This window comes from Diadema antillarum, unplaced genomic scaffold (genome assembly GCF_040938485.1).
Source record: "Diadema antillarum isolate AM-2024a unplaced genomic scaffold, OU_Dant_1.0 seq00001888_RagTag, whole genome shotgun sequence".
Lineage (NCBI taxonomy): Eukaryota > Metazoa > Echinodermata > Echinoidea > Diadematoida > Diadematidae > Diadema > Diadema antillarum.
The window spans coordinates 325,616-351,919 of NW_027272555.1; the positions used below are offsets into that span (position 1 = coordinate 325,616).

The 26,304-nt window shown below is 36.5% G+C and overlaps 1 protein-coding gene across 1 annotated transcript in view; it reads right to left on the minus strand.

Annotated features, from left to right (window-relative positions):
- Positions 1-26,304, minus strand: part of LOC139712986 (uncharacterized) — a 159,595-nt gene that overhangs the window by 65,985 nt on the left and 67,306 nt on the right. The window contains exons 2-4 of the mRNA XM_071624766.1: positions 24,241-24,464; positions 20,046-20,169; positions 8,741-8,890 (exon numbers count right to left, since the gene is read on the minus strand). Of these exons, the coding sequence (XP_071480867.1) occupies positions 8,741-8,890; positions 20,046-20,169; positions 24,241-24,464 (498 nt within the window). The remainder of the gene's footprint in view (positions 1-8,740; positions 8,891-20,045; positions 20,170-24,240; positions 24,465-26,304) is intronic.

Consider the following 26,304-nt stretch of genomic DNA (forward strand, 5'->3'; position numbering starts at 1 on the left):
CAGAAGTGTCACGTACCCATCTAGATTGACATCTACGGCTGAAATTGGTCACAATTGAGTTAGTGTGAAATGAGCTAGAAAGCCATCAGATGGGCACGTTTCCAGAGATCAAACCATCACAGGGAATATTATATGACATTCACAGCTTGGTCCACTGACACATTCTGTTCCTTGCAAAATATCAACAGCATTCTTTAGAGAGCAGAGTGACTTATGTCCCTCTTGATCACTGGCTCTGCCTGATACTGTTCACAAAAGGTTAAAGACTCTAGACTACTTAACTCCTTCTGCGCCAGGGACTTTGGACAAGGTGTAAAACACTACTGAGTTTTTTGTGCCATTCAGCAGTCAAACCTCATAAAGAGTTAACACTCAGATGGCTCACTTTGAGAAATTGTCAAACTCTGAGCACTGATTCAGCTATACGATGATGCTCAAAATACATGAAAAAACACTCCAGCATACAAAAACTCAATGTCCTTATTCCAACACTGTTGTCTTAAAAAAAAATTGAGGGTATTTGCTTTCACTCATAGGTTTTTACTTCTTTGAAGCACTTGACATCAATGCTTAACCCCAATCTTTTGTTTTATGTCATATATCGACGATATAGAGCCTCTTGTGGCACATAGAACCATTGAGCTACTTTTGCTTCCTTTGTTTTCACTGGAAACATTGTTTAACATATACCTTTAAGCCAGAGATTGGCTGTCAAAGAAACATTTGAAGAATTTACAGAGGAGACATCAATGTCCTAATCTCTCAAGGGTAATGTGAGTGTAGATTAAAGTCGAAGAGAGTTTCAGAAACAAACATCTGAGAATACATTGTCTGAAATATCCTCTGAAATCTAACACAGAGACCTATTTCATTTAGAATATATCTAAAAATGAGCATAAATGAAATCAAATGTGATACACGTAATCCATGTTACTTTATCTAAAACTATAACAATTACTTCTGATATTTCAGTAAAAGTTCTTTGCATGATTCAGTGTTCTTAAATTGCTTTAATTACTGGTAATACATTGGATTCAGGGTCAGCATATGACTGAAACCAGTCTGCACATATTGAATGAAGTTGTCTTCCACTTTATTACGAAACAAGTATGACGAAAATACATTTTGAGTAAATGAAATATATTTTGAGCAAATCTTGTCACTCTCTTCTGCGGCTTGATTTCAACAGGAACACAGCCTTTAAGAGGACGATATGATGCTTGTCACCAACTGCTTGTCGCCATGTGCAAAAGACATCAGACAGGGATCACGGGACTCCCAGCTATTAATGACACCTAACGAGGACATGCTTGACAGGGAAGGAAAAGAAAATGAGAAATGCTTGCTCTGACATTAGGTTTCCTCTTGAAGGAGTTTCCTCTCCATTCTTCAGAGAAACATGTCATTGAAGACGGAGCTGGCCTGGTATTCTGCACTTCAGTTCAAGGAACTTCAGATAATTTAAAGGTGATGGCCAACTTTCATATCAACACGTCACAAAAATAAAGTTTCCAACACAATTGAACAACTTGGAAGAGAGTGTTAACAGTTCTACGGTGCACATACTTCCTTTTTCCATAATCATACGATCATGCAGTGAGGAAAAACTCAAAAACTTTTATTCAAATGATTGTAGATGAACTTTAAAAGAATGTATGCCTGTTTGCAACAGTCCATATCATACCATGAAACATGATTTATGGACAGTAAATGATCATCACTCTCTTATTCAATCATTGAGCTAAATCTCATTTTATGGATCTTCTGTTTTCACTTTCACGTGTTTCACAAGGAGTGCTTCTATCTCCCATGTCAGTCTGTTTCTCTGCCCCTCCTTGGCATAAAACCTCTCCTCAAATTTTATGTTCTCTGAAGTATTCCAACAGCAGTGAACTGGATCACTGCCCATGAAAACAATACTTTGTGTCTGATGACGTTGATGGTGAACTTCACCAAGTGCCCTGTGCCAAATGGACTGGTTAGGCAAGGATTGTCCAACCTCAACATAGATTTTTCATATCTTTGCCTGGCCATTGCCACTGGTGTTGTCTATTTGAGGCTTCCTGTAAAAATCTTTCAAAATCAAATGGAACAGATAGTGAAATCTTTTAAATATAAGAAGAATTGTTTTTAGAGAGATATATCTTTTTAATGCATATTAAATAATAATCATGATCATAATTATTTAGATGTTACAAGTTTAGAGGTGAGATAATTGAGTAATATCTCAGAAAATCTCTGTTAAAACAATGTCAAATTTTTATCATCATTTGTTTCATTTACCTGATCTGTTCATTGCATTTTTATCTGCCAACATAAATGTTCCCTTCAATACTCTTTTAGCCTACTTCTCTCTCTTCTTCAATTTCTTTTCTCTCTCTCCCTCTTTCTCTTTCCCTGTCTCCCTTCTAAAACTCTTGCTCCCAATTAATCTCTTGGTCCATTTCGTTTAAATCATTTCTCTTTTGTCCCCATCTTCACTATGATCTAGGAGTACAAATGTAGTAGGATTTCCTCCAGCACTGCCCCTCAGCACTAGACTGTATAATAGTATTCAAAGACGCCATAGTACTAAACAGCCCTCTTTTTGGTTTGGAGCCATATGTACACATATGTCCATATGCTCTATTGAAACGCTTTGTTTTCAAAACGCACAAGGCCCAAAACCACTATTTCGGCGCAATTGGTCAAAAATCGTGTCGCTTATGTTCCTTCTCACCTAGGAGAGATAAAAAGCTCTTTCAAAATGCTCCTGTGATTTTATGTGATGCCAAGGGACATATAGACAAAAACTGAAATAATTTCGAAGGCGAGATTGTACCACTAAGCCATTGGTGGAGGGTTAAAGACACTCGGTCGTGGCGAGTGGTTTGTGCGGCACGGAGACGAACGCAACACGCTGCCTCCCCCATTCTGTATCAAATGTAGTGACCCCCGAATGAGAATAGCGCTGGCTCAATGGGTCAGCGAAAATACGGTAGGCTACAAGAGAGCTCCCTGTGCTTATCTCCTAACCCAAAATGGCTGTCCCGAGAGCTTCCGAATGGACGCACACTCTCAGTGCGCATGCGCATGAAGAGAGGCCAAAAGAGCCACACGTCTTCTGGCCTCTCTCCTCCAATCACCGCAGCTCGCGGTGACAATATTTGTGTATGATGCGTACACACACACGCACACACGCACACACACACACACACACACACGCCGCAGCGTCTTCTGGCCTCTCTCCTCCAATCACCGCAGCTCGCGGTGACAATGTTTGTGTATGATGCGTACACACACACGCACACACATACACTAAAACTTGTCTCGGTGGTAGCATTACACAAACTTCGGTCGTTCGGAGTTTACGTACCATTAGGGATGGCGATCGGCTGCCTTTAAGTTCGGCCAACAGGCTCAAAAGTGCATGTCGCCAACGATGATTTTTTAAGTTTTCTCAACTTTGTGGGAAAATATGAGCATAAAGAAGAAGCTTACTCACAGTTTCAGAAAAGTAGCCGAACGTTCTATGAAAACCTAACACAACTTTATAAGCTTATCATTCTTTAACAACAAAATACCTGATGGAAATGTGTCGCCAGATCTGCTGAAACATACGTTACCATCTTTGTACTGAAAACTTGGTAATGCTATTACAGTGAATACTACACAATTGTATTGCTTTTCTGACCAAAAGGGGTCTAAGTTTATGTTAAAAAATATTTCATCACTCAGCTTCAAAAGACATGCGACTGCTAATCTCGCAAATATAGATTTTAAAAAGGTAGATTTAAGAGAAGTAACATACGTTACCATCTTTGTAAAAAGTATGAAGGTGCATGGCTCTGAATGATTGTTCTAGAGTTGAGACTTATGGAGTAGATTGTCCTCATACCCATAGCTGGCAAAAGATTCATTATTATGTTGCTAACTTATACGATTTAATCCACAAGTGTAACATACGTGATGTAACTTACGTTACCACCAAATGACAGAAAGCTTAATTACACCATTAATTACCACCTAAATGTATATTTCTCGAATCTGTGCCGTCGATTTGAGGTCATGGGATAGCTCAGCAAACTCTTTTACTGGCATCTTGAGCATTGGCAGCGCGCAAAATACCTTTACATGATGTGTTGAAAAACTGAGTAAGTATTTGATTGTTGGAAATGTGTTGTTGTTTTTCATAGAATCATGCTTTACTTCTGTTTATTGTGTGTTTATTAAGTCAGTATATTCCACCGTAAAAATCCAGTAATTACTTTGCTGTACAGGCTTATTCTTTTGAAATAAATCACTCAATTTATCAAGTAACGTATGTTTCAAATTTTGGTAACGTAAGTTTCAAGATGTTGTCATGTTAATAACAGACAATCTACGGGAAAGCCCATTTAATCTGAGACAATTTAATTGTTGCAGTTATAATGTTGATGAATTTCTACGTCAAAACATATCAAATTCATTTACAGCTGTATGTTCTTGTTTGTTTGGAGGATGCAGTAAAAGGGGACATAATCATAGAATCTTTAAAAAAATCGTTTGATGGGCGTTGATGTTCAACTTGGCTTTAATGATTTCATATTTCAGGTATAAGCAATGACTTTAACATTGTTTTAAGAAAATTCAATGAATAGCTAATAAAATTAGAGTATACACAGATCTCTACTTCAAAACTAGTGGACCAGGTCCCTGCATTAATGTAGTAACGTAAGTTTCTAGTTTTGGTAACGTAAGTTTCATCAATTCATGTCATTAAAAAAGGATATTTTAGAGAATGTGCGTGGATAAAAATAACATTTAATTGTTCTAGAACTATTGTTGAAGGAATTCTGTAGGGAAATACGTCTTTTCAATTATATTTATCTTTGGTTATCATAAACCAATATGGTGACTTACTCCATGACTATTTTTAACGGAGAAAATAAACTCAAATTTCTGTCGTGATGTCGTTGATGATCTCAAAGTGAAGAAAAACACATTTTGACTGAAGAAAAGGCAACAAAAATACAGTGCATTAGAGAAATGTAATTTCAACTATTACTGTTACCATCATAGATCAGGCCTACATGATAATAATAATGATAATGATAATAGTAATTATAGTAATTAATGTTTAAGTAAGCTATATGTTTAAGACATTAACATTTTTTGTTCTTCCTTCTCGTTGAAGCTAATACAGTTGCAATGGGGAAGAGCAGTGCTAGGATTAAAACCCTGTATATATGGAACGTGTTAGCTGTAATCAGAATGGCGAAAAAGCATATCTCTATAATATATAAGCAAAGATTCAAGAAAAAAAAACTTATGCCCGTCTCATAGTTAACAAAGAAAAGAAGCAAATTCACACATCTTTTCTTTTACCCTACCACATCAGGGTAATTATAGGGGAGGGGGTTCAGGGTCCCCCGCCCCTTTGCCAGCAGTCAAAATATAAACAAAAGGAAATAAAGAGAAAAAAAATGAATCGCGGACTCACCCTCCCCCGTTTGAAATTTAAAAAAAAAACATGAAATTGGGCTTGTATTGGCAGCATCGAATTGAGCTAAAGCCTTTTTTCATATTTCTTCAATTTTCTTTTCTTTCTTTTTTTTCTTGCTTGTCAGTCGATGAAACCCGGCAAAAGAAATGAAACAAAAAAAAAAAATGACACGGGAGCTTTTTATTTTTCTGCCCGTCAGGAGATTAAAACTAGAAGTGTTCGACTTTTTCTAACTCCTGACCCCATTCCCCCACCCCATAAAAATCCTACTTACGGGCCTGCATGCCTATAATCATTATCAGTACCTTTGTTGTGCATGTATAGCAACTTGTCCTTTCACTTTTCTTTTTAAAGATTCAAAACATTTTTCCTGGAGACAATTTCAAGGTACGGCAAGAATTATTAATGCAAGACTTGTTATTCTTGTTATCCTTGTGGATTATACTGTTTTATGCATACATAACAAGGAAAATCGAGTACATCACTTTACTAATGACAATTTCATTCATCCTACCCAGTATTGTGCTAATGAAACTGTGTAATTTGACGTTATTTCATGGACCTCATTTTGCCATAGTCAACTTAGTAAAGTGGTCATTTATTTAGTTAACAAAGAACATTTCTCGGTTCCTTCTTTCCCTATCTCTTGTTTACCGAGTTCAGACATTTTAAATACAAGCAATACGGCGTTATTGTTCATTATTAAGCACTTTAACAGAGTAATCATCTCGTTTCTGCCGTTTCTTGTTTCATACAAGTGTTAAAAATTTTGTTAATACTATTTTATTGCAACTGCTATTTTCAAACTATTCCTGCATAGAGTAACTGTTGCGACAGCTGATGAGTCTGCAAAGTTATGGATTCAAAACATATTTTTCAACAGCATGAAGATAAGAAGTTACAAGACATCAATATGAAGATGACAAGTCACAAGACATCAAGCATACGAAAACTTTCATTATGATAAAATTAAAGTGAAACCTACGTTACCCACCACTCGTTTTATACTACACGTACATCATGACAATATTTTCATCCGTTAAGGCACGAAACAGCATGTTCCCAACTCTTATCATTTCAATGCCATAAATTCATAAGTATGAAGCCAATTGTCTTCAAAATATCAACAGTTACGGATTACTGTTCTACTGAAGAGTTTATACGAGGACGTGTTATAAAGTCTTGCAATTTTACAACTATTTTAATTGTTATTGTTGAGAATTGTATCGCCATAATATTGCGACATCGTGTTATAATATTCGTTCACTTAGAGTTGAAGAGAAATTAGTGTAAGAATATATACAAAAACCAAAAAGAAAATGTTCCAAAATTTGCTGCACATGTAGTAGTATTGTCTTTGTAACTTACGTTACATTAACGTGAAACATACGTTACTTGGAATCTAACGACTATATTTTTGCGCACATAGTTTCACATGTTTCATCGATGATACTCAAGAATTAGCTGGCAATTTGGGACTGATAAATGTTGAAAATATTTTCTGAAGAAAGTCTGACGTCAAATTATCGAGAAAACAAATTAACATTACCTGTTTAAGGTTTAACACAATAGGACATGCTGTGTTCAGTATAGCATAAAGGTCATTTGCCATCCTTCCCATCTGCAGGCAGCATTCACAAACATGGCAGCCGATGGTATACTTCACATCTGACGCATAATTATCTCAATCATAGAATGTAGTCACCAATATTAATGCATTTGAAATAGAATGACATGGTAACGTATGTTACATGATGAAATTTACGCCCCATGAAAGAAATTATCACACCTTTAAAATAAAGCAAAACTATGTGTTCATATTTTTCAACTACAAACTTGAATATTTGTCTCGTGGATTGGTATAAAAATGAAACCTATTCTAACAACTTTAATTTTCCCGTTTTGTGATTGTCCAATTGTGCCGAAATAGTGGTTTCGGGCCACTAGGTGACTCTCGTCCAATGCGATTGCAATACAAATGTCTATGGGAGCACAACCAACAATTTGTTCATAGCATAACAGTAAACAAATTGACTAGCGCGATTGCACTCAACCAAATAAAATTTCATTTAATCTTATTTCGTATATAAAGCAGATATGGACTGCTTTCATTCAGGGCATTGTTGATATTATTGCAAGTAGTCCATATACGTATACTATCAAACAACTGTAGCACAAGACTTTCAAATGACCTGTGCACTTTAACAAACTGTTGCATATGGCCAAAAATATCAAGCGTGCATACATATTAATTCAGTAGAGGAGAAAGCACTTTATGCATAATATAACTCCTCAAGACAAGAAGAGATTGTTCCTCAGTTTTTGTAAGCAATTTGCAGGCTTCAGCAGGGAGATGTCTGCATCGTCAAGGATGAGCATCTCCACGGCAACACAGAGGCATCCAAACATGATTTACTCCAATGAAGATGGGTCCTTGATATGAATTAACTCCAAATGGTGCTGTCTTTTCACCAATGTGACCTAAGAAGTATCAATGTAGGTTGACTGAAACATCACATTCTGATCCTACAAAATGATTTCTACCAAAGCAATGCTGTACTGCCTACAGCCATTGGCCAACTGGAGGTAAAATAACAAGGTTCTGCCTTGATTTTGAAAATGTCACTTGTCCACATACCCCGATCCAAACACAAAGATTATTTTTATATGCTGAAAACCTCCCCCCCCCCCATATCCCATCTGGCTGTATCTTTGTAATTTCTTTTTTTTTATGTAAAATGGTTCCAAAACCCAGGTTTGCCCTCTATGAAACTGATGGAGGCGTAAAGTATATGGATGAAATGAGTTATGCTGATTACATAATTATAAGATAAATTTCATTCCTATATCATTCACATCATCAATAACACTGATCAATTCAGCGCTTATTTACATTGATGTAGACCTATTTGTAAATCAGTTGCAATAAAAACAACTCAATGTAAGAATTTCATCAATTTGAATAATTACTCAGTACCTGCTGCATGCTACAAGAATTAGAACCAATACTTGCTGTCGGGCAAAAGATCAGAAGGTCAAGAGGTTTGAATCCTGCTCGAGTATGTATACCCATGATTTCTTTTATCATGGCTACTACTGAAAACACTGATCAATTCAGTGCTTACTTACATCAATGTGGGGCAATTTGTCAATCAGTTGCAATAAAAACAACTCAATGCAAGAATTTCATAAATGAATGAACGAACAAATAAATGAATGAATAAATGGATGAATAAAAGTAAAATGATTAACTGGTAAAATCTAAGGCATACTTACGTAAGTCGTGCATACTGTATGAAGGGCAAGTTGTGCTGTCCTGTATTAACCTGCCAAAGTGGGCGTTGTAAACAGCTATCACCTGGTTCTTCCCCTGGCAGTATATGTTCATGTGTTTTTGTTCACATGTTTCTATATTTATAAATTGATCTGCAGATTTGGGGAACACAATGGAAAGAAAGAGGAAACAAAAACATAAGAATAATGCAGAAAATCTTGCGAAAGGATATGCAGTAAAAATATATATAACAACACATCAAATGGTGTTCTCTTCCTATCAATGTCACAAAGAAGTGAGTTCATATCATTTTTGCTCAAAATACACTTTTTTTTGGTATTGATGTGCAATAAACCATGTTCACATGGGCAACTCAAAGTTGACAAATCAGATACCAAAACAAAGGGGGAAAAGTCTCTCTTTGCTTATGTTACTTTTTACTAAATTCTTCAAGTAAAATCTATATCCACCAGTAAAAAAAAACCAAACAAACAAAACTGTCAATAATATTCCCCACATTAAATAACTGTCAACTGACACAAAATGCCTCTTTTGGAGCCCACATTCCAAAACTTCTTGAGATCAGTATCCCATGAAATTCTCTCATGATGCATATTTGAATACAACGATCCAGCTTATTCATTAATATGAATGAAAAATGAAGAGAGAAACTCTCAAAAAATGCTGTTCTGCTCCTCTAAAACTCAGAACGCCTTGACACGAACCTTCGCATTCTTCGACATTCCAGACCCCGTTAACTGTGCCAGTTTCCACATTTTAAGAACTTGCTCAAACAAGCTAATCCCATTCAGCAACGTTGACAGAAGAAAAGATTCTCTATGGTAATAGCCCTAAATGTGTGTGAGCACGGTCTATTTATTCTGCTATTATACCCTGTGTCGTGAGCCGCGTACAAAGCCGCAAGCCACCCATACAACTAACAGCCATAGAAATGGGTATAATAACCCAGAAATTCAGAAACTGACTCTGTGTATGAGGAAACATTGATCACACTGAAAGCCACTCTTCAGCAAATTGTTGCTTAAGGTCAACGTCCTCATCGGGTACACCAATAAATTTCCTCAGTCATTTCTATTATAGCATTTTGCTGGGACATAGAGGCAAAGTTCACTCAAAAATGCACTTGAATGGAAAATCACATTTTTTGTCCACTCTTAAGCAAAAATGCCATTTCACCAAATGGGGATCTTCTGATTCAATTACCAGTATAATCATCAAAGTGAGGTTCTTTCTTTTCTCAACATGCTTCACATTTTTCCCAAAAATTCTCATTAAAGTTTATCACACACATATACAGGGAACATAATTTGATTATTCTCCTTTCTTTTTTAGCTAAAACCAGACTGATGTTAAAGGGATAGTGTAGTTTTGGTTGAGACATGACTTCAGGTTTCTAATCTTTAGGTGAGATAATGAGAAAACCTCTTATGAAATATGGATGAGCATGTAATTCCAAGAGGAATTCAATGTTTATTTGATGAAAATTTGTTTTGAAATGGCTGAGACATCCAAAACAAAGCAATACTAATAAAAGGTGGGACCCATCTTTTATTAGGATCGCTTTCTGTTTTTATTTTGTTTTTGGATATCTCAGCCATTTCAAAACCTATTTTCATCAAATAAACTTTGAATACCTCCTAGAATGGTGTACCCTGTAACATTTCATAAGTGGTTTCTCAGTCTCGCAAGAAGTTAAAAGCTCAATCTTCATCTCCACCAATACCATACCATTCCTTTAAGTCAAGAAGGTGCGTTCAAAATACTCATTCCTTCATGCTATCATCTCAGCTTTTGAATTTTGTTCTCAAGTACATGTTACAACAACAAAGTAGCATTCGCTCTTAAAATAAAGATAGAAACTGTCATAATATGTGCTCGTTTTCCTTTAGGCAAAATCATATTTCACTGCACAGACACAGATATATAATTTGGGGCTTTTCACACTTTCAGTTTAACTTCAAGTTTTCAAGATGATATCACCAAGGCCAACCCCATGATAAACACTATTGATTTGACAAATATTGATAATGTCAATGGTTATCATTATAATTTTTCTACGAATAAAAAGCTTGCTCTCTCTTTAAAACAAACATAGGAAGATTAACTTTCATTTTCTCTGAAGAAAAAAAAAACTATACATAGGCCTACTTTTATATACATGTATAACACATCTACTCAGGAAAAAGGCACACCCAAATCAGGGATGGTTTTATGTTAAAATGAAAGGAAATCAAATTGTCCATTTAAAACATTGAAATCCTCATGCAATTACATCTTCTTATGTGTGTGTGTGTGTGTGTGTGTAAGTATACATGTCTGCGTGTGTGTAAGCATTTCGAAAGATTTTATCAAAATTTATAAATTATAACTGGTGAACACAGACATAACAGGATGAAAATTGAGAGGACACTCAGTCTTGTTAAAGCAATCTGTAAACAGACAAGTATTGAATTTTAGGGAGGAAAGATATTAATCAGAAACTGATGAATTCTGAAGCTTCAGATTTGTGATGATCTTCCGTCTGCCAGACTGTATTTCCCACCAGCTTCATCATCCCATCCAGGGCATCAATGGTAGTTCCAAAGTTTGAACAACTCGCCAAGGACAGATGCTCAATTTTTCGGAAGGTATTCTTTGCATAGGCCAGACTCTCTCTTCCCCTTTGTGAGTGAGCTTGTGTCACTATCCATCAATGTCTATGGGAACAAAGGACCAATTTTCCCTAATTCATTCACAAAATGGAGTGGGGGGGGGGGGGGGGGTTCAGACGAGGCAGAATACCTCCATACCTCAGTACCTCAGCAGGACACAATTATCAACATGTGCACTCCCAAGTTATAACAATTCCTTTCTATTCCACGTCTGGGCCCTCTTGCACAAAAACATGCAATCACACCTAAGTCAGAAAATGCTCATGTAAATCAGGCTTTAGTCAATCAGCATTGAGTATTCAGAGACTTAGCTTTGATTCTCTCACTTATGTTTAATCTTATCTCTTGGGCAACAGTGCCCTGGCTCAAGAAAATACAACATAAACCTATGCAAGTCTGGCTGTTCTGGCCTCCCCTCACGGCTCACGATATGAGCCTCTTCTTCTACCACAATCATTCAGTTCACACTTACAGCAGCATGGAGCTTAAAGGTCCTATTTACCTTTGGGAACGATGATTAAAATTTTTTTTCAAGATATGACATTTAGGCCTAATGAATATGCGTAGGTCTGTTGTACCACAGAACATCCCATCATATAAAATTTTCGCAATAAAGCCTAAAATAAAAGGAGATACATGTATCTGTATTTTTCTCAATAAACCATAACTGTAGACAAACATTTTTATTATAACTATTCTTCACATTGTGTATATCTAACAATGGCTGCGTTTATCTAAAAACTTTCTGAGGTAGAATCACGATCCTAAACGCGTTTGAGGCATTTTCAAGGGTTAGATAAACGCAACCGTGTTTTCAAACGCGTTTAGAAACGCCGTTTTGAAACGCCTTTCAAAGGGCGTTTTGAAACACGTTTGAGACCACGATCGCCGTTCTGCGAGTAGATAAACGCAATACCGTTTTGAAACGCGTTTATATCTCAAGGTCAAATCCCAGCTGTTTCCGGTTGTGCTCTCTACCCATTATTTGTGTGTGACTGAGGAGGCACGTTTGGTGGTATACAGTTGACCTTTACTACCCGGGTCAAACGGCGCAAAGCAGCTGCGCAGTGACACAACTCGAATCGCGATTGTATGATGGTTAGATAAACGCAGCTCCCCAAGAATCGCGTTTCAAACCACGTTTGCAAACACCGTTCCAAACGCGTTTTGAAACATATTTCTCTCTCTCAAGTTAGATAAACGTAGCCAATACTTAACATCGATTTTACCAATTCAAATTTTTACAGTGGTTGTTTCCATCCCTTAACCCGTTGAGGACGGACTAATTTTGCTACAACACGCATTTCCCATAGACATTTACCCGAGTATACTCGGGACTCGTCCTCAACGGGTTAATGCACATTTTAGAACTATTTTAAAGCACTAATGCTGAGTTTTTGTTTCATCTGTAAATGGTTAATTATGCCTTTAAGTTCACAATCATTTAGGGGATTTCCCTGACAGGAACAGGGAAGTCTCCCCTCCAATTCACAACAGCTTAACCATTAGAATGTTGTAGGTGTAACATTAGCTGAAAACAAGTCTCCTCTCAAGAACTGTATTACAAACGTGCTTTAGAGCAACACTTTCCTGAGGCACGGACAATAATGGGATAACATCATACTTCTCTGTCCATTTGATTGCTACAAATTCTGACCACCAGCTAAACTAGAGTGATACTAATGAATCTACCAGGCCCAAAATCACCCGCTGAAGTTCTTGATTACTGGTGTGATAAAATTCCGAATCACATAATCACATATCCATCAATGTCAATCACAGGATTTCTGTCTTATTTCTACGTTTGTCTCTCAGTCTTCCATTCTCCAGCAGTCAACCTGGGATGGTGACACGGGAGGTCACAAGTTTAATAAGTTTTGTTCCCCTTCAATCTCTAAGACCTCTGCAATTTACATGGAACATCTGCTACTTCTATCACGGCTGAATGTATCTTGCTGTTCTCTCTTAGGAGCGACCTGTACGGCAACATCGGGATTTTCATCTTTCAGCTACCTGAGCTCCCGGGGATAAGTAACGGAACTGGAATAAGTCACGGAATGTGGCCTTACATGGAGAGAAAGCTGATCATAATCTTGTATCAAATTGGCCATATGCCTTCATTTGACTCCTGGGCAATTCCGTAAATACGGACGTACATTTCACAGCCTTTAATGACATTTGACAAAAAAACAAATATTATTAAGACAAGTTTTTTCCTACCAAAAGATGTACCTCTATGAAAAGAAAACATTCACATAAAATTTTTGGGCAACACCCTTCCTGTGACCTTCAAAAAGTGGAAAAACACCCTCTGGTTGGACGTACAAAAATGGACGCTGTTTTCCAATCTCTTGATTTCAAATAAAAATTTCTGTGATTTATTCAGATTTTTTCTTCAAACTCGGGTATGACTGTAAGAAGGAGATGTCAAATGATAGTAAGGTACCAAAATCTAGCTTTGTTTATTCATTCATATGGAGATATTCTACGTTTTATTATCGTGACGGACGTACACGGTTGGACGTACAATTTGTCCGTGATGGACGTACATGTATTATACGTATGGAAATTGAGCATTTTTATCATATTTGTAACCACAATTAACTATCACTCTCTTTAATATGAGCTGGCATTTATCAAAAAGAAATATACAAGCCAAGGTTATTTTTTCTTTGTATTTCCTTGTTTTTCCATCTTATCATACATTTTTTTGTATTGCTATAGATTTTGGGAGCCATCGCTCAATATGTCCTTAACATACCAAAGTAAACTAAGCCAGAGTAAAAATTTTGACAATACTCCTCATATAGTAACTCATTTTAAGGCAATATCTATATGGGGGGGGGGGGGGGGTTTAAGACAAACAAGTTATCATGATATATGGATATATATATATTTTTGACCACATCATGTACGTACTACATGAGAGTTGACATGACATCAAACACTGAACAAGTGGTTGCAAAAGAAAATGAAAAAGAATAGGTAAATGTACATCTATACCTAAAAAGGACTGACAGTGTGACTTAAGATTAATACACTGTACTTTCATATACAATAGTTTTAATTCTAAACAAAGATATTAAAACTAAGTCATGATGTGTATATGTATGTAATCATACACATGAAAAACTATAGTAGGATTGATGTATACAGTAAGTAAGTACAATATACGAGGTAACACGAGTATAATATCAGGCTTAAACCTGGAAACTACAGAAAGTTGAAATACTACTAAAAAGTCTTAAACTACAGTTAGAACTAGTAAGTATCCAGTGGCGGGTTATTATACAGAAGTAAAGTTCATGCACATTATCACATGTATACAAACAAAAAGAGCATTTTATATGATAACAATTAAAACAATGTTTCAGAAAAAATAAACACAGTTTAAGCAAAACATACGTGTACCTTGTTTCTTAAATTTTGGAATTACAGCCATGCATGATTGTAGTACTTTCCTTAAGAGCAGTTTTCTTTTACATGAATGGAACTGTATATTGACTTTGTATGATTACTAATAATTAATGGATAATCACGACTGAATGAATGCATAAAACAGTCTGTTAATTTACCAACAATTGAAATGTCTGTGAAGAACTTTGCAAAGTCTGGGGAGGAAACACCAAACTATAAGAAGTTGAATGGATTCATACATGGTCCAATGTTGGAACATTTGAGGAGTTGAGATAATTTGCCTTTTACTTTATGTATATAAATGTTATTTTCCCCTTGCAAAATCAAAATAAATAAAGTGGTTGAATTAGCCATCATCAAGCAAAGTGTTACAGTATATATTTGACTTCCTCCTGTAATTGGAAATATGCCTAGAATGTGAAACTGAATTGACTCCTATTTGTGCTGCTATTTTTTGGACAACATCTTTTTTGAGGTAGAATATCTGATCTGGTGGCTCTGGCCATCTCCAGAATCCCCCTGCTGGGTGCATGACATTGACCTTTACATCAGCATTGTTTGCCCCAAATTCCATGACTTCTCAAGGGAAGGATTCGCCTTAGTAATCTACCAACACCCAGTCTCCAGTGTTTATTTATTACCTGAAAAAAAAAAACTCTTCCTTTTTTCACTAAAGCCCAAACTTTTATGAATGAAGAAAGTTTAGACTGCTAAATTCCAGTTCCATTGTAATTAGTGACTAATGAACTAATTAATCTGCCCTGTAACAATTTTGACCATCTCTCCAGTCATTTTCAACAAAGGAGAACAATTATACAAGATGCTTAGGCAAATTGAAATGGGGAAATGAGAGCTATATGACACCGTGATGGACGTACAAATTAGGTGCGGTTGGACGTACAAAAAAAGTGTACGTCCAACCGCTCATTAATAACTTAATTAGCAGGAGTGAAAGCAAAATTTTGTGACGAGTATGTAGATACCCTAAAGCTTATTTAGGATTGACATTATAACATCAGTTGAATACTTTGTTTTTCTGAAATCTTAAAAAAACTAGTTTTTTTGTGACGGACGTACACGACCACATGTGTAATGCAATTAAGTGGCAATTAGTTATTAAAAGAAAAATTAAATCAAAAATAAAATATTGCATTTACAAGAGCTGGATATAAACTACTTTTACCATAAAGAAAGAAACAATTCCATGAAGTCAGTTCTGGAAATACAGACAAAATGTCAGGTATACCTTGTGTTTAAAAAAATACAATTGTCTGAAATGTCTCAATAAACTGAGGCATGATGACCTTGACCTTGGTCAAACCTAATTGAAAGTCACAAATTTGGACAATTCATTGTCTCAGCTTTCAAATGAGATGCAATTTAGGTTTAGCCTATGAGTTTTGAAATTTCACCCTGAGGTTGTCACATTTACGGAATTGCCCTCCTGTCAAATGATATCGCCACATTCCAGCCCTGCAGAAAAGTTCGAGCTTCACAGGGGTCTTCTACTTGTATATGAACCTCACTTTTCAACACATCCAATTTGCACTTCACAGCCAATCCTACCATAATCACAATTCCCCTTGTTCCTACCAGGGAGGTGATCTCACCTCCCTGTTCCTACCAACTCTACCTCTCCCCTCCCCTCTCTTCTTTTATCGTTTTTTCCCCTAATGCCAAGGGAAATAATATTTCTAGGCCTGAGGGTATAACCCCGGCAAATTCCTGGGCTAAATACATCTGAACTTGTGACAAGATTAGCGAGAGGACCAGACTTGGTTACCACTAAAGGGGCAAGAAAACAGGAATCAAACAATGTTCCTCTTTGGACACCCTGCAATCCTATACCATGCCTACATTGTATCACCCCTACCACACCTATTTCATATTACCCCTACCATGCCTACATGTATTTCATATCAACCTCATCACCTTAAAATCCTAGTGGCCCTACATCCTGCCTCTATAACCTGTGTGCTAGCTACTACTACCTCTTGTTAGTATGTCTTGCTACTCATCCCAAAGCTGTTCCCATGGCAACTGCATGCACATGCAAGCTTGATGAGTCCTCTAAACAGGACTCTTTACACTTCCCCCTCCTTCATGCCATCAGAAAGAAAAGAATATCATTCTTTCATTAAAAAAACAACATAAATTTTAGCTTTTTTATCAGTCTTGCACTTGCAATGAGTATCTCATGCACTGCCCTACACAGTGGACATTCCACAATTTGCACAATAATTATTAATCTCTGATATTCAGTTGTACTTGAAGATGTAATGATTGGAAACTCCCCACCAGTTTTCATATTAAGATGCATTCCTTCAGGTATTCTTTCATTTTAAAAGAAAAGCTGATGATAATGTAAGCACTATGAAATACAAAATTGATGATTCTGAAGGAATATCTTAATCTTTTGACCATTCACCTCCAATTTCTCTCCCATCGCACTTATAGATATTAAATATTTGCAAACCACTCGGCAGATGATCAGATCGGAGATAATGAAATGGAAAACAAATATGACCCAGCAGGGAGAGATACACAGACAGATATTTACTCTCCCTCTCTCTATATATTACTCTATCCACTTTTCCTCCCCACAATGGTATGGAGATATACAGAAGATTTCAGCTCTATCATCGGGTGATATGCTAGGTGATGCAAATTTGATGAACTTTATCTAATAATCTCATGAACCTCCCCTTGCCAAATTAAGGCTAATTCTTTGCAATTCTGAGGAATTTCCACTTTTTAGACCTGCTGAAGATTAGGTGCAGGCACAGATGTAGATTGTGCAGGTCACAGGTTTCCTGATAAAGGAATTTACGTAAATATGTAGAGTAAAGATATTGGTGATGCAAGTGTAACTATGGTGACGCGTATGTCATTAGGGAAGAAGAAAATGATATTGGTTACGTATGAATTTCAAACTGAAGGAATGAGATTTGATTTGGATGTGGATTTCATGCTGAAAAAAGTTTTGGATAACAACAAGGAGGTGTGTGAGTCAGAGGGCAGCAAATTTAAGGAGGATGCAATATCTTAAGAATGTTATATAACGGTACAGAAATAATAGGAAGTTAGCTAGCATTTATGGGCCATAAAAAATGACATCACGCAATATACTGGTAATGTCAACTATGGCCAGGCTGGCTAAACTCTATAGTATTTCAATATACCAAACAAGCCACACTGCAAGTGCAATGATGTCAAATGGTCATTGTCAGCATAAGGACCACATGTGGATGTTGCACTGCATTTAATAGTAACTAGTCACAATGTTATCACCATCGTCACATCCAAGAAAATCTATAGCAAAAAAAAAAAAAAAAAAAACAGACAAACACCAAAAACTACAGTACGATTTGTATAATGTACGTACAGAGTGCTTTTTGGAGTAATTCTTTCTAACACTACAGGTTGAACAGTTCTATATCAGGAACACTTCCCCCCCCCCCCTCAAATTTTTAGGAAAAAGAAACAGCTAATACTACAAAGGAAAAATATAAGGGAAGCAAACTGTGAAGTGTGAATGATGATTGCAAAAAATGTCTGTGCAATTCCTCATGCATGAATCTGGCAATATTAAAATATCCCACATGACAACCATCCATGGTGCTATGTCGGCCTCAGACACAACATCAAAGGGAGCAAGGGAATGTTGACCTTCATTTTTTTTTCTCTTTGGCCAAATCGCATGTTTATTTCCAAAAGCGAAATGTATGAAACACTACGAAAGAGCAAACACGATAGGGAAAAAGATTCGGTCTGAATGACCATGCCGTGCAGATCATGTCAGCTTCTGCTCTTCTTCCCATTGTTCGGTAGCGGCGATTTGCGCCCGGGCATTGAATTGGGAGCGATTGCTTGCACGCTCAACTTTAAGCGTATTTGAAGAGAGTACGAGAAACGGCCCCATTTTCTGACGCTTTCTGGATGAAAGCTAGACAGAATGCTACACTAGAGCCATTGAATGAATTGACATTTGCAGTGTATGTGTGTCTTGTCACTTACAATATAACAGACTCCGCTTTGCAGCTTTCTCTTCATTTTCAGATTCAGCTCCCCTTTTTTTTTAGTTCGAGAGCTCTCCTCAAAAATACATATCAAGGTCACGTTTGCTGTTTTGCACAAGGAACCTCAACCCCAAACCAGATCCTAAACTGTGTATGATATTGAATTTACTTCAGTAAATAACATCATAAAACTTAGGAACAGGAGGTTTTAAGTACAATACCCTCCAGAAGAAGTACCTGCAAATTCTACTTGTAGGAATTCCACAAGATGCCTTGATATTACTGACCTGAATATAGTAATAATGACAATCAGAATATCACTGACAATGTAAAAGCCTTTATTTCTGATCTGTGAAGAAAGTCGTGAAAAAATTTATTTATATAAACAGTTATTTTGCGGTTGTTTTTTTGACAACTTCCAAGAAAAGGGATAATAAAGGTCTGAAGACGTAGCGTGCAACTGAGCTAAATATGAAGAGTTTGTTCGCAAAAACCGATAAGTCCATATTTGCCAAATGGAGATATTTGCGATTAAAGGTCAAGAAAAATAATGAGAATAATAAGAAAATATTTGCTTCTTTTGACCGTAACTTCAAAAATGTACCTTTATATGTAGTGATCAATATATCATTTAAAAGGTATTATTTTGTACTTAATGATAGAGACCAAACTTCAAAATCTTCAAAAATGGACTTATCGGTTTTTGCAAACAAACTCTTCATATTTTTCCCATTTATATTAATAAGATATTGCATTGTACAAGTCTTTTGTTGTGGTAATTTAAGATATTGCTGTTGTGGTTTTGTTTTGCATCTGTGAGTGTATTCTCCACATGTGACCAGTTCTCAACAAAATCATATTCAAAGAAAAAAAAAATCAGATTTCCTGTCTGTATCTCAGCACAGAGAATAGCAGGACATGTGAAGTAGGCCTTCCTCATGGAATATAATATGCACAACAGCACGAGGGCTTTTCACAGAATATTCGTTTTAAAACCAACAAAAGCAGACTGGAGTATGAGGCTAATGACTGGGCTGTAGTGAAGTGGGGGGAGGGGGTCAAAGGCCAAACACTTGACATTTGACCTTTGTCCAAGGAGACTTGCTGTCAATCAAAAGTCCTTACAACACAAGTTACAACAGACATATCATGAAGGGACAAAAAGAGATCATAAAACACATCAGAACTAGCATACTTACGTGGTTTGCACTTATATGAGACATCTAGATATTTATGAGTTGTCGGACAGGGGTCCTCGCTGAATAAACTTGATCTGACATCTATTGTACATTCATCACGCTCATCACATAAATCTGAAATAATCTATAAAAAAATGCAATGATAGAAAAGGGAAAGAGAGAGTTAGTCAAATGCTGGGAAGGATGGAGAAAAAGAAAGATAAAAGAGACATTCAAAAGTGCATCATGACAGTTCAAAGCATTCAGAAAAGAGGAGACATATCCTTGAATGATCAGTGAAGATAAAACATGTGTAGGAAAATTTATACATTTTTTTTCACAAGAAAAGTAATACACTCCAAGTGATTTGTTTCTGAATGGCTATTTCAATACATGCACATTTCATTTCTTCATTTGTCCAAATTATGCATAAAAACATGAAATGGAGATTTGGTTTTGTCAAATCATTACTATATAGACACATCTTACCAAGTTATAAAAAACAAATTACATTATATTTCATTCCATTACATTACATTATATTACATTTGAATCTTTTCAGCTCATTTCATATCTCACAAAAATAACTTCATTTGTATATTACAGAAAAATTAAGAATCCCATTAAAGCTATTCAAAACACTTAATAAGTGTTGATCTAGACACCATGATCAACAACTTTCATGACTCACATTGCAATATTCCACACAAATAACTTCTGAAACATTTTATTAAAGGTATAAATGTGCATATGGACAGTTTTGAATAGCATACTGTTTGAATCTTGAAATAACATGTTTTCATCAGATATTCAAGGAAACAATAAATAAAATATGTTGACCTCTCCTCTGCCAGGATGGATCTTATCCACTGAAAAAGAATTTCTGGTGACAGTTACATGTAAATCACAAAACAAAAGGAGATTAGCGTAACTTACATGATTTAATTGATTACACAATACAATAGCGAAGGATATTAATGATTTACAGAGTAGAGACATTGATGGAGAAAACTCTAATACATCATTATTATGACTATCATCATTATTACTACTATATTATTATCATTCATTTCTATAACTCTCCGCTTAATCATGATCATCATTCTTGTTATCATCACAATAATAATAATAATAACAATAATAATGATAATGATTATGATTATGATACAAATAATGGGAAAGAAACAGTTACAATAACACAATTTGATTTCATAGCGAGTAGAGTCACTAGTATACATAAGATGCTATGGGCACAGTAACAAATCATCCACACACGACCCAATAAAAATCAGAGTGAGTTTTACATCTGCGAGGCTAATAGGGAGCTTTAGATTTGCGATGCGGACGCTTATTTAAAGACGACAATTGCATTGATAGTTCTCACTCGCTGTGTCGCCTTGCAAAGGCGCTTTAGATTATGTGGAAATGCAGCCTATACAAAGTAAAATGGTGCCCCCATGTGATCAGTGCATCAAGTAGCTCTCTGCATTGTGAATAAAGTGGACACAAAAATGGCCCAGAATATATCTATGTGCAAACTCAGAAGATGCAAGATCAATTTTGATAAGCAATTTTTGCACAAGTGCAGAACAGGTTTTCTTCCTCTGAGCATGTGCGTCGCAAAAATCTAAAGCTCCCTAATGTTACTATGACTACCTTTCAGGTTTGATAATGGATTGTAATGTACAAATCATCAAAATACTACTCATGTCTTTCTAAATATTGAACAAAATTTTTGAACCAATTCTCATGCAGAAAGTCTGACATGAAGTTGCAGCAAACTCTACAGTGGTTACATTTTTTCCTAATCACACTATACTAATCCATCTTTAAGCATGAACACAAGCTTCTGGGGTAGGTAATTGAGAGTCATGGGGGGGGGGGGAAGGTACATACAATCTTTAGTATCAAAATGATAATGACATTTTGATTAACAATTCTAATCTGCATCGTATCATTAAGATTGTTCCCATGGTTGCGACATGGTATCTCACTACGTACACAGAATTGGCCAAAGTCTACACATCACATGAAGGGCTCTGGGGTGGTATTCTGTAAGGATCCTAGGACAGCTCTCGCTCCTAGATACGCGTTTGGTATTCTGTAACACCGCGCGTAGGAGGAGAAATAGGATAGTGACGTCAGGGATCCTTATTTCTCTCCCAGCTTAGGATAGGGGCGTAACTTGATATGTTAATTAGATATAATTAGATGTTAATGAGATCTTAAGATAAGTGGTATTCTGTAAGCACAAGTAGGATCAAGTTTAGGAGCAAAAATAAGGATAGCCTCTAGGCAATCTTTCTCTGGCGCTTTATGCCGGGCTATTGCGTATATAGGCCATACTGCCGACCTATACTGTCTCTTATTTTGTATGTTCATGAACAAGAAAATAAACACATGAATCGTATAACAGAGTTATCTGTTCCTCTCATAATGAGGATTCTAAAACTGCAGTCTATAATGTTCGAAACAATTGTATTCTTTATCTAGCTGGTATGTGTTAATTTGTTTGTTGTTCGCCATTTTCAATTCAATTCACACTTCATTAATTCGGCACGAAATAAATCAAAAGTATATTATGTGCACAATAACAACAAAAGCTATTACTGTGATTATTAATATGGCAACAATGATAATCATTAGTAATATCATTATTATTATCATTTCGTTATTATTATTACTATTATTATTATTATTATTATTATTATTATTATTATTATTATTGTCATTATTGTTGTTATCATTATCATTATGCTCAGCGTAGGCCCGAACGTCATGCGGACGCAGTGTAAGTAGCCTACCTTCGCCGCCCACATTACGTGACCCTCGAAGTCGTTGCTATGAAGATCTAAACCAAAGAAAAAGAAACGTACGCAGTGCGCTTCTAGGTCGCGTGTAGAATATGAAAAGTACTAGTAACGCAACGATCCATACGCACACATTATTGTTAAGACGTACGTATAGTGTGTGACGCAACCCGGTGACCTAACAGTCTATGTGCATGGGTTAACTTTTTTTTTTTTCAAAATGTAGTGAACTTACGTGATTATACAAGGATATCATGGAGCTACAGTACTAGTAGCTCCGTGTTCATATCTTTGTTTAATCTATCAGTAATCTCCTTTATTCATTCTGTTATCATTGCCCAGCATGTAAGTCTATACTACCATAAAGATAGGGGAGAGCTAGTGGGGTGAATTAAATGGGACAAAAAAAAATTGTGAGTCGATGAATTTTCTCGGATAACTTTCTGATATTTAGAATGGGGCACACATGTTAAATCGGACCCAAAGACTTTTGATGCTAGCCACATAACGGGTTGCTACGCTATATTCCTGTAAGTGTCGTATTTGTGTTGTCTTTGGGATTTTTTCCTGGGAGAAATGGAACATTGGTTTGGTTTAAGTGGGACAAACAGTAACTATAAGCAAGGCATTATTATTACAAGCATATCGATCATAAAATAATGTGAGCGCATGTGTGTGTGTGTGTGTGTGTGTGTATGTGTGCATCTATTATTATCATTATTTTTTATATCTAAGAAAATCTTATATATTTTATAATAACTTTGAATTAAGGGCGAAGTTTGGCATGCAGTGTGATGATATACCAGTTCACCCCAACATCCTCCAAAAGTTCAAAATTTGAGCTAATTTCTGCAAAAACTTTAAATGCAAATTAATGGAACTCGTAAGGTCTACATTTATTATGGTGGGCTAAGTGCGTGCTAAAGCTTTGATGATCGAAATTGTATTCTTAACTGTAAAATTAGACTGACAATACATTTTTAACTCCTCGCACAGTAGAGCTGCGTGAAGCGCACTCTTGAGCAATGTAGATCTTGGGCGCGCATTGCGTAAAATTAGCCAGATGATTGGCTTATAGATACTGCGTCGGGCGTGTCCTGTCTTTCCTCATTAATATTCATTATTCATAAATGACTGTCCTAGGATAGGCTTAGGACAGGCTTACAGAATACCGATTTTGCCTGTCCTAAGGGTATCCTATTTTCTGTCCTACGCGCGCTCCTAGGATCGAAATAAGGATCGCGCTTACAGAATACCACCCCTGGTCTTTATTAATCCTTTCACGATCGCCATCTGAATTTGCTGCTTGTCATTACATATGGCAAGTTACTAATGGCAAGGAGTGACTTCAGGTCTCTGTCCTACCATACACAAGGCAGAGCATGAGAGAGTGAATCCGTACTCACTTCTAATGAATCAGCTGCTCTACAGTGAATGTCCTCGTGGAGAACGTCGTACTCTTGCGATCCAAACGAACTCCACGGCAACGGACACATATCGGTGCTTGGCACGCGGCGTCCATAATTTGCATTCTGGAGACTTATCAATGTCCCCGCAGGGCATCTGATAATAAGGCGCTCATTTTCACAGGCAAATACAAAGTGAGTCCTTAATGTGCTCATAAAGAGATCTGTGTAGAAAGAAAGCAAAGGAAGGAGGAGACAGAAATTAGATACATATTCACACAAGAGCATAGAACAATTCAAACAAGCTCAAAATCTGTGACTTTTATCAAAGTCCATAAAAGATAGTTTTAACAATCATTTATCACATTTAGTAGCAATTCAAAAGCTAGTTAATAACATGTTGTGACAAAGATCAGTGGAGGAAATACAGAAAAGATATGAGAATAAAGACATTTGACAAACAGATATCATAGAGATGATATTTGAAATAATGTACACATTAGAATCTGTCTACGTAGCAATGTCTTTAAATGGGCAATTAGGTCAAATTGCCATTACTCTCAATGACATTTGCGTCCAGAACAAAATAAAATCAAATAACCAGAATAATGAAAGCTTTACTGCATTTATCAGGTCAAATTGCCATTACTCTCAATGACATTTGCGTTCAGAACAAAATAACATGAAATAAACAGAATAATGAAAGCTTTATTGCAAATGGACAAATGAAGGAAAATTATGAAATATTACATATTCACACATCTTTACAAAACAGCTCTTTCCGTCACACCATCACTTTTGTAATAAGAATAGACAATTCCCACCATTCTTCAAAATCATCACTAAACTGCCCTCTTTAACATGACTTTGGGAGAACACTGCTTTAATCTCACACTGAATTACTTTAGAGCTGCAAAGTAAGAGGAAGTTACTGACAAAAATTGCTGAATTCTTGACAGATATTGACTTTCAAAACCACTCTTTATGAACAAACCATAAGAAGAATTATGAAGTGATGACATCATCGCCTGAATATTTTCATAAATGTGTTTTTGCGCATATCTACTCAATATGTTTCATCTTAACACAGTTTCTCTGTATGTTCTGGGTCCTACTTGAGTGACTTTACTGTTTGTTTGGTCTTATTTGTCTGCCTGTTGCCTGCCAGTCTGTCTGTCTGTCTGTCTGTGTGTCTGTCTGTCTGTCTATTTCTCTGTCTGTCTGTCTGTCTATTTCTCTCTCTGTCTGTCTATTCAATAGCTCTCTCTCTCTCTCTCTCTCTCTCAATCTCTCAACCTCCCCTTCCATTTCTGTCACCAAGACCACTTCAAACCGACAAACCTCATTTGTGTCGCATTGGGGGCAGGGGTCTGTGAAAGTAATCGACACATCGCAATATATGAAATGGCCTTATTTGGGTAAAGGACTCAAAAATTTAATGCTAATATTTAGACTCATGGTCAAATATGGATGAGGAGGGATATAGTGTTTACATATTAAGACATCTGGACTGGAAGTATCATCAAACACTTAATAATAAAAATAACTAAAAAAATGATGAAGGCAAGTGTATAAAGAAATTGTTGCATATCATCGACAACTGGGAGACAGTTTTGTCTATGACACGCCCTTTTCTGATAGCAATGCCATCTGTGGACCAAATTTCATGAAATGACATTGAGCGGGTTTACATGAATGATAAGGACTGTCAAAAAAAGAAAAAGAAGAAGAGGCAGCCAGTTCACTCTCGGTGACTGATGGGGATAGGAGTGGCCCATTGATGAAGAGATCAAACAGGAAACCATGTCTGGGCTTGGAGAGGGAGTTCAATTTTGAGAGCAAACAGTGCACAAAGGCGACACAAAATGGAGACACACTGACTACTCGCTATTTTTTTACACTGACATAAATAAGAGTCTGGAAGAAAGACTAGTCCTCACTTGGCTTCACTTCTCCCTACACCCCTCCCAGTCAATAATGAGCCCTATTTGAGTTCATTTTCGCACACTGCCTACTTCGCCTCTCATCAATTTGTGGATGAACCCAAGCTCCGACTATCTTTTC